Consider the following 14,235-nt stretch of genomic DNA (forward strand, 5'->3'; position numbering starts at 1 on the left):
TGTCCCATCTCCAGCCCCCTTGGACCATCCAGGCCAAGATGTCCCAACCCTAGACACTGTGAGGCCATGAAGACCCAAGATGTCTCATCCCTGCACCCTTTGGGGACACCAAGTCCTAAGATGTCCCATCTCCAGCCCCCTTGAGCCATCCAGGCCAAGATGTCCCATCTCGGGACCCCTTAGGCCACCAAAAGACCAAAAATGTTCCTGTCCTGGACCCACTGAGCCACCAAAACCCAGGATGTCCCATCCCAGACTACAGATGTCCCATCCCTGGACACTTTGGGCCAATCAGACCCAAAATGTCCCATCCTTGGAACACCCAGGGCAAGATGTCCCATCCCTGAACACTTTGGGCCACCAAGACCTAAAATGTACAATACCTGGACTCTTTGGAACACCCAGGCCAAGATGTCCCATCCCTGGACAGTTTGGGGCCACCAAGACCCAGGTTGTCCCATCTCAGGACCCAAGATGTCTCATCTGCAGCCATCTTGGGCCACCAAGACCTTAAATGTCCCAACCTTTGGACCCCTTGGAGCACCCAGGCCAAGGTGTTCCATCCCTGAACACTGTGAGGACACCAAGACCCTGGATGTCTCATCCCTAGACCCTTTGGGGACACCAAGTCCTAAGATGTCCCATGTCCAGCCCCCTTGGGCCACCCAGGCCAAGATTTCCCATCTCTGGACAACTTTGGCCACAAAGACATAAAATGTCCAATCCCAGACCCCGGATGTACCATCCCTGGAGACTTTGGGTGATCAAGACCTAAAATGTCCCATCTCTGGACCCCTCAGACCACCAAGACCAAAAATGTCCTATCCCTGGACCCCTTGGGCCACAGAGAACAAGGGTGTCTCATCCCAGACCCTGGATGTCCCATCCCTGGACATTTGGGCCAACCAGAGCCAAGAGGTCCCATCTCTGGACCCCTTAGGCCAAAGAGACCAAGATGTCTCATCCCTGGACACTTTGGGCCAACAAGACCCAGGATGTCCCATCTCTGGACACAATATGTCCCATCTCCAGCCCCTTTGAGCCACCAATACCTAAAATGCCCCAATCCATGGACCACCCAGTCCAAGATGCCAATTCCCTGGACACTTTGAACCACCAAGACCCAGGATGTCCCTTTTCTGGATCCCTTAGGCCACCAAGATATAAAATGTCCAATCCCAGACCCCTGGACACATTTGGCCACCAAGACCTAAAACGTCCCATCCCTGGACACTTTGGGACACCCAGGCCTAGATGTCCCATCCCTGGACACTGTGAGGCCACCAAGACCCAGGATGTCGTATCTCCAGACCCCTTCGGCTACCAAGACCAGGATGTCCCATGTTCAGCCATCTTGGGAAACCAAGACCAAGATGTCCCATCTTTGGACTCCTTGGGCCACTGTGAACCAAAATGACCCATCTCAGAGCTCCAATGCCCCATCACTGGAAACTTTGGGCCACTGGGACCAAGATGTCCCATCCCTAGATCCAAGATGTCCCATCTCTGGACCCAAAATGTCCCATCCCTGGACCCTTTGGGCCACCAAGACCCAGAATGTCCAAACCCTTGGACCTCTGGAGCTCCCGGGCCAAGATGTCCTATCCTTGCACCGAAGATCTCCCATCGCTGGACACTTTGGGCCACCAAGATGCAGAATGTCCTATCTCCAGCCCCCTTGCGCCACCAAGACCAAGGTTGTGCCATCTCTGGACCCAAAATGTCCCATCTCCAGCGCCCTTGGGCCATCAAGAGCCAAAATTTCCCATCCCTGGACACCTTGGGCCACCAGGACATAAAATGTCCCATATCTGGACACGTTGGGCCATCAATACTGAAAATGTTCTGAACCGGGACCCCTTAGACCACCAATACCCAAGGTGTCCCATCCTTGGACACTTTGGGGACAATAAGACCAAGGACATCCCTTCTCTGGACTCAAGATGTCCCATTTGCAGCCATCTTGAGCCATCAAGATGTTAAATGCCCCAACCCATGGACCACCCAGGCCAGGATGTCCTATCCCTGGATGCTGTGAGGCCACAAGACCCAGGATGTCCCATCTCTGGACCCCTTTGACTACCAAGATGAGGATGTCCCATCCCTGGACCACCTGGGCCACCCAGACCCAGGATATCTCATCCCTGGACTCAAATTGTCCCATCTCCAGCCCCCTTGGGCCATCAAGAGCCAAAATTTCCCATCCCTGGACCCCTTAGGCCAACGAGACCTAGAATGTCCCATCCCCGGACACTTTGGGCCACCCAGGCCAAGATGTCACATCCCTCGACCCTGTGAAGCCATCAAGACTCAGGATGTCCTATTCCTGCACACTTTGTCCCACCTCATCTAGAGGGTGGAGAATCCCAAGACCCCAACCATCTCCCCAAATTCACCCCACCTCATATGGAGGATGTTGAACCCCAACCAAGACCCCAAACATCTCTCCAACATTGTCCCACCTCATCTAGAGGGTGGAGAACCCCAAGACACCAAACATCTCCCGCAGTGTTGTCCCACGTCATCCAGAAGATGTTGAACCCCAACATCTCACCCAATTTTGTCCCATCTGGAGGATATTGAACCCCAAGACCCCAAACACCTCCCCAACTTCATGCCTTCTTCACCTGGAGGATGTTGAACCCCAACCAAGACTCCAAACATCTTTGCCAACTTTGTCCTACCTCATCTGGAATGTGGAGAACTCAGGACTCCAAAACATCTCCCGCAGTGTTGTCCCACCTGAGGGATGGAGTACCCAAGACCCAACCATCTCCCCCAACTTCATCGCTCCTCATCTAGCCGGTGGAGAACTCCAAGACCCCCAACATCTCCCCCAGTGTTGTCCCACCCAGAGGATGTTGAACCCCAACTAAGACCCGCAAACATCTCCCCAACTTCATCCCTCTTCCCCTGGGAGGATGGAGAACCCAAGACATGAACCATCTCCCCCAATGTTGTCCCACCTCACGCTGACAATGTTGAACTCCAAGACTCCAAGATCTCCCCAGCTTTGTGCCACCTGGAGGATGTTGAACCTCAACTGAGACCCCCAAACATCTCCCCAACTTCATCCAACCTCATCTGGAGGATGGAAAACACAAGACCCTAACATCTCCCGCGAACTCCTCCTGATTGGTGAGTGGAGGGGGTGGGGCCTGTGGGTGGGGTCTGTGGGCGGGGCCTGCCAGGGGCAGTGGCCACTGCTGCTCTCCCAGGGAAGTTCATCTGGATCCATTTTGGGGCCACCAGGAAGTTGGTGTTGCCCAACAAAACGTGTGAGTGAGCGGAGGGCCCAGCAGGGGGCATCTAGTTGGCCAGCGTCTACTTGTCCATCATCCATCTGTCCATCCATCCATCTCTCCACATGGACATCCCTCCATCTCCTCATCCCACCACCCACCTGACCCTCATTCTCCATCTCCTGGTGTCTCCACCCTCATCTGTCCATCTGTCCATCCCCATCTTCTCACCCACCTCCTGGTCCCTCCATCTCCATCTCCTGGTGTCTCCATCACCTCATGTCTCTGTCCATCTGTCCATCCCAAGCTCCTCACCCACCACCCACCCGACCCTCCCTCTCTTGGTGTGTCTATCTCCTCATCCATCCATCTCCTCACATCTCCCTCTCCTGGCCCCTCCATCTCACAGAATCACAGAAATCAGGGATTGGAAGGTGTAGGAGTCAGTCCGAAGAACAGTATTTGCCTGAACATCACCATCAGGGACTTGGAGAACAGATGTCCTGATAGAAAGAATTGGACAACGACTTGGAGAGAGGCCTGATGAAAAAAATTGTGTTATACAGGTCTCTCCAACCCGGGGGCTACAGGTAACAATGGCTGCTGTACGGATTCCACCTGCTGCCGCGGCCAGGCTTGCCCCCACCTCCTAAAAGGAATTGCGTTCTACAGGTCTCTCCGACCTGGGGACTACAGCTGCTGTGCAGAAGATGGATTTTCACCTGCTGCCTCAGCCAAACTTGCCCCCACCTCCTCCCTGCTACTAAGGCCAGTGAAGAAGAGCATGCGCAGAGGCTTGACGAAGGTCTTGAGGTCACCCAATGGACCAGTAAGAGACCCCTGAACCGAGGCGATGCAGGCACAGACGGGTTCTGGCAAGCGAAGCGGGGACTCTTCAGGCCTGCGCAGTTCAGCCTGGATTGCGAAACAAAGGCAGAGATTGGCCTCAATCCATGGGAGCGAAGCGGGGTGAAGAAGCATGAAAGACGATTCCCGACGGGACATCACTGAGCTCTCCCCACCAAAGGATCACGGATCACAACGGAGAACCAGCAGGACTCTTCTCACGGCACCTGAGACCAGAGGGACGCCTTTGCATCTCGTAGTGGTAGCCAACCCTTTTTTTTCCCTCTTTCTTTTCTTTCCTTTTTCTCCACTCTCTCTATCGTGTGCCGCTTTACAATTAAAATAATAAAGTAACACTGTTTGATTGAATTATAACCGCTTGGCATTTTGGTTGCCTTAATTTTGCGCTTTGAGATCAGGGTAAATGAACCATCACGAGCATATCACCGGATGGACTGTGACAGATGGGACCTTGAAAGTTCATCCAGTCCAATCCTCCCGCCAGAGCAGGAGCACCCAGACACAGGAAAGTGTCCAGGTGGGTTGGAATGTCTGCAGAGAAGGAGACTCCACAACCTCCCTGGGCGGCCTGGTCCAGGCTCTCTTACCATCACTGAGAAGAAGTTTCTTCTCGTATTGAAGTGGAACCTCCTGTGTTCCAGTTTGCACCCATTGCCCCTTGTCCTATCACTGGTTGTCACCCAGAAGAGCCTGGCTCCATCTTCATGACACTCACCCTTCACATATTGATCCCCATGAATGAGGTCACCCCTCAGTCTCCTCTTCTCCAAGCTCAAGAGCCCCAGCTCCCTCCGCCTTTCCTCACACAGGAACTGCTGTCCCTGAGGCTTTTTCAAGGTGAGGGGTGGGAGTGTGATCGCCATCACTGTGGTAATGCCCACGCCACGTCCGCCACTCTCGCAAGGGCTCCCAGGGGCTTCCAGGTGGCGAAATCAAAACCCAAAAAGGTCCTTCAGCAGAGGGAATCTCACAGTTAGGGTTCCAGTTAGGTGCCTTCCGCTGCCCTGTCAGAGACACTGGAAGTTGTGAGCTTAAAAGCACACATCCCAGAAACAAGTCATGAGCTGAACTATCAGCTATTAATATTCCAGAAAGGATCATAGAATCATAGAATCATTTCAGGTGGAAGAGTCCATTGAGATCATCGAGTCCAACCATAACCCAGCTCTTGCACTAAACCCTAAGAACCACATCTATACATCTTTTAGACACCTCCAGCAATGGTGACTCAACCACTTCCCCGGACAGCCTGTTCCACTGCTTCACAACCTTTTCCATGAAGAAATGTTTCCCAATATCAATTCTGAACCTTCTCTGGCACAAGCTGAGGCCATTTCCTCTCACCCTATCACTTGCTACTCAGGAGATGACCAACACCCTCCATGCTACAAGCTCCTTTCAGGTAGTTGTAGAGAGCAAAAAGGTCTCCCTTCAGTCTCCTTTTCTCCAGGCTAAACACCCCCGGGTCCTTCAGGTACTCCTCAGAAGACTTGTGCTCCAGACCCTCAACAGCCTTGTCCCCTCCTCTGCACTCACTCCAGCACCTCAAGGTCTTTCCTACAGTGAGGAACCCAAAACCAAACTGAGGATTCGAGTTGTGGCCTCACCAGCACCAAGTACAAGGGGATGATCGCTGCCCCGGTTCTGCCCACTACACTATTCTTGATGCACACCAGGAGGCCATTGCCCTTTTTGGCCACCTGGGCACACGCTGGCTCATGTTCAGCACCTGCCAATCAACACCTCCAGGTCTTTTTCCACCAGGCAGCTTTCCAGCCACTCTTCCCCAAGCCTGTATTGTTGCAGGGGATTGTTATAAACCAAAGTGCAGGACCCGGCACTTGGCCTTGTTGAATCTCAGACAATTGGTCTCAGTCAGCCAACGTCCCTCTGTGTGGCCTTCCCACCCTCCAGCAGATCAACACTCCCACCCAGTTTGGTGTCATCTGCAGACTTACTGAGGGTGCACTTGATCCCTTCATACCGATCATTGGTAAAGAGATTAAACAGAACTGGCCCCAATACTGAGCCCTGGGGACACCACTCATGACCGGCCGCCAACTGGGGTTGTCTCCATTCACCACGACTCTTTGGGCCCAGCCCTCCAGCCAGTTCTTTATCCATCGCAGATACACCATCCAGGCCATGAGCTGCAGCTGCTCCAGGAGATGCTGTGGGATACGGTGTCAAAGGCTTTACTGAAGTCTAAGTGCACAACATCCACAGTCTCTGTGGCAGATTCACTCCCCCACGACAGACTTTCTCTCATCTGCTAAGCCGGTCACCTTGTCACAGGAGGAGATCAGGTTGGTCAGGCAGGACCTGCCTTTCATAAAGCCATGCTGATTGGGCCCGATTGCTCGTCTCGTATGTGTGACCTCCCAGTCCCTTTCCCAGCCCTGTTCCTGCTGTTGGCCTGTCCCCTGCAGGGACACAAGTGACTCACAGTCCCCTCCACAGCCATTGGCTTCCTACTGGACTGTGAGTTCCTGAGACACAGCTGAGCACATGACATCGTACCCAGCCATCGCCCTCCTTGTGCTCCAGTGTGTGAGCAGGTAAAACTAAGCTGGTTTCATCAAATTTATCTAATAGATTTCCTATCAAGGGTTTGAGTGAAGAAACGTTCCTCAGAGGAGCTGCTGTATTTACACTGGGGCATTTTATGTCTCTGCTTCTGCCTCTTTTTCTTTCTTCTTCCTCTGTCTATTCTGACATGAAAGAGCTCTCCAAGAAAAGATTCATGGAATCCTACAATAACGCAGGTTGGAAGAGACCCCTGAACACCGTCTCTGTCCCACTGACCTTTATGGCACCTGAAGGAAGAGCTGATAGCATTTGTGCTCCCTTGAGTTCATCTTATCACATGCACACAATGGACATGCACATGATGTGTATGTTTACAACTCATCTGTACAATGAAAACATGGGCTTTTGACCTAGTATTTCATAGAATGATAGAATGTCCTGAGTGGGAAGGGACCCACAAGAATCACAGAATCGCAGAATGTTGGGGATTTAAAGGGACCTCAAAAGATCATCTAGTCCAATCCCCATGCTGGGGCAGGAACACCCACGTGAGGTTACAGAGGAACCAGGTGGGTTTTGAATGTCTGCAGAGAAGGAGACTCCACAACCTCTCTGGGCAGCCTGTTCCAGGCCCTGTCACCCTCATTCTGAAAAAGTTTCTTCTCATATTGAAGTGGAACCTCTTGTGTTCCAGGATCATTGAGTCCAACTCCTGTCCTTCCACAGGACAACCTCACAGTTCACACCGTGTGTCTGAGGATGTTGTCCAGTCTCTTCTTGAACACTGTCAGAATTGGGGCCGTGACACCTCCCTGGGGAGCCTGTTCAGTGTCCAGCACCTCTGGGTGAAGAACCTTTTCCTCATGTCCAATTCACCCTCCCCCAGCACATCCTCCTGCCATTCCCTTGGGTTCTGTCACTGGTCACCAGAGAGAAGAGCTCAGTACCTACCCTTCCTTCTCCCCTTGTGAGGAAGCTGTAGCCACCATGAGGTCTCCTTTTAGTGTTTTCTTCAGCTCTGATGCTGAGAAACCCCTTGGTTTGCTTTCTGCAGCAGAAAGGAGAAGCCATGACCTCCAGGCAATGGGAAGGGGGATCCTGTCCCTCACACACGGCTCAGGGCTCTTCCTGGGACCGTGGGATGTGGGTGTGCAAGGCCAAGGGAAGGACAACGCTGGGACAGCACCTTCCAGCTTCCCCATGGGGCTGCAAGGAGGGAACGAGGCCCCAGTGCCGTGAGGACAACATGTCTTCTCCTGGGCCTCAGTGGTAGAGACAACTGCCATGGCCAAGGGGACAAAGACCTGGGTCCTGTTGGTCCCTTCCAGCCTCACCAGCGCCCTTTGCCATCTCCATCACAGGCTGTTCTACACGGTCCTACACCTGCCCCTCTTTCCCTGCAGGCTGCACACACCCATCTGCTTCCCCACCTGCTCTCACCCCAGCATTTCTGTCCCTTCACTGATGTGTCTGCACCCTCACTGCCTGTTCTTTGGAACACAAAGCCATAGGATGATCCAGCTCCCTCTGGGTGACCTCTTGCACCACAGCACTGCCCTTCCAGTGACATTTCTTCCAGTCTCCATCTTCCAAGTTGCATTTTATGACTTTTTTTTCTCTCTCTTGCTTTTTTCTGCTATTAAGGAAAACTCAACCATCTCAAAAATTGCTCTTCAAGCAAGGAACCCAACCCGTTAGGCTTCTTGTGGCCTTTTACTTGACCAGAGAGAAGTCACCTCACCATGATCTTCTAAATCCCAGGACTTATGCGGGCCTTTCAGCTTCTCTGATAGACACGACCATGGCCCTGCTGCTGTCCCATCATGTTCTCAGGTGGAATGGACATGAGAACCCTGTGGGTACTTATGCAGAGGTTCTTTCCCAGGCATGTTCCTGCTGCTGGGCTGTCACCTCCGGAGACAGAACTGAGACACAACTGACCTCATAATACCACACCCATCCATCCTCCTCCTTAGCAACCAGGACCTGACCAAGACTGAAGCGTGTTCTACACATTCCTACACCTGCCCCTCTTTCCCTGCACTCTAGACACCCATCTCGCTTCCTCTCCTTGTTCAAATTTCTTAAATATATTTCCTACTAACAATGTGGGTGAAAAGCACTCCTCACTGGAACTGCTGTATTTATTTTAACGTCTCCTATATCTCCTCTTCTGCCTTTTTAAATTTTTTTACTATTCTTCTACCTATTGTCTCTCCAGAAACATCTCCAAGTCACAAATTATTTCAAATCACGGAATAACTCAGGTTTGAAGAGAGTCCTTGTCTCACTCATCTTGTCTCACTCTCCTGCTCAGGGCAGGGTGAACCAGGGGAGGTTGCTCAAGGCACCCACCCAAGTTTGCACCGTCCACAAAGGAGCTGAAAGTGCACTCTGTTACATCATAGAAGGGGAGAATAAAGACGTTCAACAGTGTTGGCCCAAGTGCTGGTCACTGAGAGGTAACACTAGTAACTGGCTGCACGGAGGACTTTGTACCACTGATTTTATTTGGGCTTGATGGTTCAGCCAACTTCCCACCCAGCATCCACTTCTTGAGCCCCATCAGCACCACTCTTCCCAGAGTGAGACCATGTCTGAGGCCTTGCAAACGCCCTGCACACAACATGCCTTTCTTGCCCCTCTCCATTTGGGTTCAGCAATCCCTTCCTTGTCCTTCACATTCCTGGAAATGGCTGCAGGAGGACATGTCCCATCCCCTTCCCAGGGAGGGAGGTAGGGTGGCCAGCCTGTTTTTCTCCCAGTTCCTGTTCATGCTCTTCTTGAAGATGGCTTTGAGGTCTGCGTTTCCTAAGGACCCCAGAACCATTCTGGTTTCTATGGTACTTTGGACAGCACAATCCAGAATCACGGGCAACGGTGACATAGCAGACTGGAGCACTTGCAATGAGCCTGTCCAAGGCAGCTGAGATCAATCTCACTGGTCCAGTGGGGTTTGTTCCTGGAATCACACACAGAAATGTCAGGTTCTGTCAGGTTCTGTCATCTAAGCCAGCCTTGTGAACTCCTTATGCACCCAGGGATGATCAGAGACAGAGCCTGTCCCTTTCACACACAGGGGCAGGAGTCACAGTGTCCATCTGGCCTCCTGTTGCCACTCCCAAAGGACGGGAGACACGTCAGCCCTGTGGTGTGTCACCCTGCTCTGCACTCATCTGAGATGTCCCACGTCATGAGGAATGGACATGGGGATCACAGTTCAAGGAAGCACAACCCAGTGCTGCATTCAGGTGGTTTCCCACGGGATGTTCCTCCCAACATGAAGTGACCTTGAGACCTTGTCTGTCCCACAGGCCTTCAGGGAACCCCCAGGAATAGCTGATGGTTTTTGTGCTCACTTGGGTTCATCTCACCTCATGTATGATGATGTGCGTGCTCACATCTCATCTGTACAATGCAAACATGGATTTCTGACCTGCTCATTCAGTGTCCCTCCATGGAGGGAAGAACAACCTCTGTGAGGTGGAGAGAGAGGCCAGTGCTGGAAATGTTGGTTGTGAGGGGCCAGTCCATGACGATGCCCTGGGGCAGCTTCCGTGGGGTGTCCAGTGCACAGGGGCACAGCCCAGCCCCTGCTCTGCTGGTCCTGCAGGTCTCTGGCAGGAGGCCTGGCTGTGAGAGGACACTGCTGTGTGCCCAGCCCTGCACACACACACTGTGCAGCTGGACACTGGTGTTTCATCAGTGGGCCAGTTTCTTGGGCATGTTCTTGAGCAAACCTTTTGAAGAATCACAGAATCACAGAATCACAGAATGCTAGGGATTGGAAGGGACCTCAAAAGATCATCCCCCCACCAGAGCAGGAACACCTAGGTGAGGTTACACGGGAAGGCATCCAGGCGGGTTTTGAATGTCTCCAGAGAAGGAGAATCCACAACCTCCCTGGGCAGCCTGTTCCAGTGTTCCGTCACCCTCACTGAGAGAAGTTTCTTCTCAAATTTAAGTGGAACTTCCTGTGTTCCAGCTTGAACCCATTACCCCTTGTCTTACTGTTGGTTGTCACCGAGAAGAGCCTGGCTCCATCCTCATGACACCCACCCTTTATATATTTATAAACATTGATGAGGTCACCCCTCAGTCTCCTCTTCTCCAAGCTCAAGAGCCCCAGCTCCCTCAGCCTTTCCTCATAAGGGAGATGCTCCACTCCCTTCATCATCTTTGTGGCCCTGTGCTGGACTCTCTCCAGCAGTTCTCTGTCCTTCTTGAACTGAGGGCCCAGAACTGGACACAATATTCCAGAGGAGGTCTCACCAGGGCAGAGTAGAGGGAGAATAAAAACAATAAAACAATAAAAACCCAACCAATAACAACATATAATACAGATACAGGCTGGACCTGTAATTAATTACAACTCCTATGCAGAAGCAGATGGGCAGTTTATTGCTTCAGAAAACACTAAGATATGAGTTTCCACATGGCATCCTTGAGCTCCTGGTTCCTCATGCTGTAGATGAGGGGGTTCACTGCTGGAGGAACCACTGAGTACAGAACAGACACCACTAGGTCCAGGGAAGGGGAGGAGATGGAGGGGGGCTTCAGGTAGGAAAACAAGGCAGTGGTGACATAGAGGGAGACCACGGCCAGGTGAGGGAGGCACATGGAAAAGGCTTTGTGCCGTCCCTGCTCAGAGGGGATCCTCAGCACAGCCCTGAAGATCTGCACGTAGGAGAGCACAATGAACACAAAACACATAAAAACTAAACAGGCACTAACCACAATAAGCCCAAGTTCCCTGACGGAGCTGTCTGAGCAGGAGAGCTTGAGGATCTGGGGGATTTCACAGAAGAACTGGTCCACAGCATTGCCCTTGCAGAGTGGCAGTGAAAATGTATTGGCCGTGTGCAGCAGAGCAACAAGAAACCCAGTGGCCCAGGCAGCTGCTGCCATGTGGACACAAGCTCTGCTGCCCAGGAGGGTCCCGTAGTGCAGGGGTTTGCAGATGGCAACGTAGCGGTCGTACGACATGATGGTGAGCATAGAATACTCTGCTACTATCAAGAAGGCAAACGAAAAGAGCTGTGCAGCACATCCCAAGTATGAGATGACCCTGGTGTCCCATAAAGAATTTGCCATGGATTTGGGGACAATGCTGGAGATGGAGCCCAGGTCGAGGAGGGCGAGGTTGAGCAGGAAGAAGTACATGGGGGTGTGGAGGTGCTGGTCACAGGCTATGGTGGTGATGATGAGGCCGTTGCCCAGGAGGGCAGCCAGGTAGATGCCCAGGAAGAGCCAGAAGTGCAAGAGCTGCAGCTCCCGTGTGTCTGTGAACGCCAGGAGGAGGAACTGGGTGATGGAGCTGCTGTTGGACATTTGCTGCCTGTGGGCATGAGGACCTGTGCAAGGAGGAAAAGACAGTGACGGTTCAGATGAGACTTCTCTGGGAAAAACCAAAGCCATTTCACATACGCCTTCCCCCTGCTCCACACCCCTTGTCCTTTTCCAGACCTTCCTTCAGCTCCGTGGCTGAGCCCTGGGTGGTGCTGGCTGGAGGTGCCGTGAGGAGCAGGGCCTGTGCCCGCTGGCTGCCCAGGAGTCAGCCCTGCTCTGCAGCAGGGGTCATGGAACGGGGGGCAGGGGACAGACCTGGGGTTCAAAGTTGTCATCTGAAACTGCTGCTGGTGCAGAAGGGCCTGTCAGCATCTGCACAATGACAGAGAATGGAACAGGATGGTAAAATGAAGTTTGAAATGATTGGGGTTTTGACAGCTTCGCAGAATCACAGAATATTAGGGATTGGAAGGGACCTTGAAAGATCATCTAGTCCAATCATTCAACTCCCCTGGAGAGTGTTGTTGGGTGTCAGAAACCCTCAGCATTTCTGCTGCACTCAGGGAGAACAGAGCGAGTCCTGCGAGACCAGAGGATGCCTGTGGGTCAGTGCAGAGTGAGGGCAGCTGCTCTGTCCCTCTGTCCTGCTCCAGCTGCCCTGGGCTGGCACCTTTCTGAGATGGAGGCTGATCACACTGCCATGTTACCCCGAAAAGCCACTGGGCACTGCTGAGAGCAGAGGGACCCACCTCAGACCATGACATGTCTCACGCTTTCGTCAGGTGTCAGCACCTCACTTCTATCCCAGGACACATATGGCTCATTTCATAAACCGAACTGCATTTCTTCCATCATAGCATCTCTGCACTTCTGCATGAGTAATTCAGATAATGCTAACGTGCTATAGGACAGGTTTGCATCCTGGAGGGAAGCTCACAGCTTGGAAAAAAAACACTCAAGGAGACAGCCAAGGGTCCTAATGATGGCATTTGATTCAGGGAGACTCAGCTCATTCCCCAGCCCCACACACTGCATTGCCCACAGCCCCACAGGTCAGAGCAAAGCTGGGACACGTGTTCCCATGGACACAGCTGCAGGAAAGGACCCACAAGATCAGGCTGTGACTCTGCAGCTGAAACTCCCATCCCCAGAGAGCCTGACAGCAAGAACCAGATCACAACAGCAGTGACCCAGAGCAGTGGAGCAAGAAGGGAACTGCGGTGAGGGTGGGTGTGAGAGAGGCCAGGGCAGAGGCAGCCGGGCACTCAGACAGCGTCACCCTTCCCCAGCTGTGCAGCCACCTCCCACACACCAGCATTGCCGGGCAGCTGCTCTCAGCCCCTGTGCTCTGCAGAGGGAACTGGAGCTCTGGCTGCACAGGAGCTGCTTCATGCCTTGGAGCCCCCGGCCCTGAGGGCAGAGGCTTTGCTGGGTGGGAGAGGAGGCGAGGGGGCTGCTCACAGGAGGGATCTGCACTGCAGGAGTCATACGGAGTTTTCTGTGTTCTCTCTCTGATAACAATTCTGAGTTTAGTTTCCTCTCATTTCTGATCATTTCCCTGCTGCCTGGAGATTTTCCCCGTGGGAACAGCATGTCTCTTCCCTGTCAGCACTCACAGACCCCATCCCACCCTCTGTGCCCTCACCCTGGCCCTACAGATCCTGCCTGTTCACAGGGTACTGCCTGGGGGCATCTTCCTGTTCACAGACTGGGGAAAAGGGCAGGTCATAGTAAGACTGACAGGAATAGCCAATATGATGCTGGTGCTGTGCAGAGGCAGAGCAGCAGCTGAAGGGATGTTCTGAGGCTTCTGGCAGATGTACTGATGACTCTGAGTTGCAGTTCAGGAGTCACAGTGACTTGTTTAAGCATGAGAGCTCATTTTCATTTTTTTCCTTTCCTGCACCCCCCAAACCCTTGGGATAGGAAACTGAAAAGGCAGGCTCAGGAAAGCTCCCTATCTGTCTGGTAATCCTTGCATTCATCTTCTGCTTGAGGCATCCACTTGGAAAAATCCTGGGGGTGATCTGGAGCTGTGTCCAGCCCTGACCCACACAGCAGCCTCTCCACAGCAGAAGCACCTTTCCTGCCCTGATAAGGGTCGCTCCTTCCCCCCACAGCACCGTGGGGATCTCCCCGGGCAGGCTGAGCGCTGACCATGGCAGGCGGCAGAGTCCCTGCCCCGGCACAGCCCTGGAATGCAGGGACGCTGCTCTGCAGCACAGCCCTGGGCACCCCTGGCTGCTCACCCAGCTTCACAGCTGTTCAAAATTGCCTGATAACAGCCCCCTCCTTACAGATCCCTCAA

The 14,235-nt window shown here is 52.9% G+C and overlaps 1 protein-coding gene across 1 annotated transcript; it reads right to left on the reverse strand.

The window, feature by feature from the left end:
- Positions 1-11,054: 11,054 nt before the first annotated feature.
- On the reverse strand, positions 11,055-12,056 carry LOC136001140 (olfactory receptor 14A16-like). The gene has a single exon (XM_065655221.1). The coding sequence runs from the start codon at positions 12,054-12,056 to the stop codon at positions 11,055-11,057; it is 1,002 nt and encodes a 333-aa protein (XP_065511293.1).
- Between the last annotated feature and the right edge of the window lie 2,179 nt (positions 12,057-14,235).

This window comes from Caloenas nicobarica, chromosome 37 (genome assembly GCF_036013445.1).
Source record: "Caloenas nicobarica isolate bCalNic1 chromosome 37, bCalNic1.hap1, whole genome shotgun sequence".
Classification (NCBI taxonomy): Eukaryota; Metazoa; Chordata; class Aves; order Columbiformes; family Columbidae; genus Caloenas; species Caloenas nicobarica.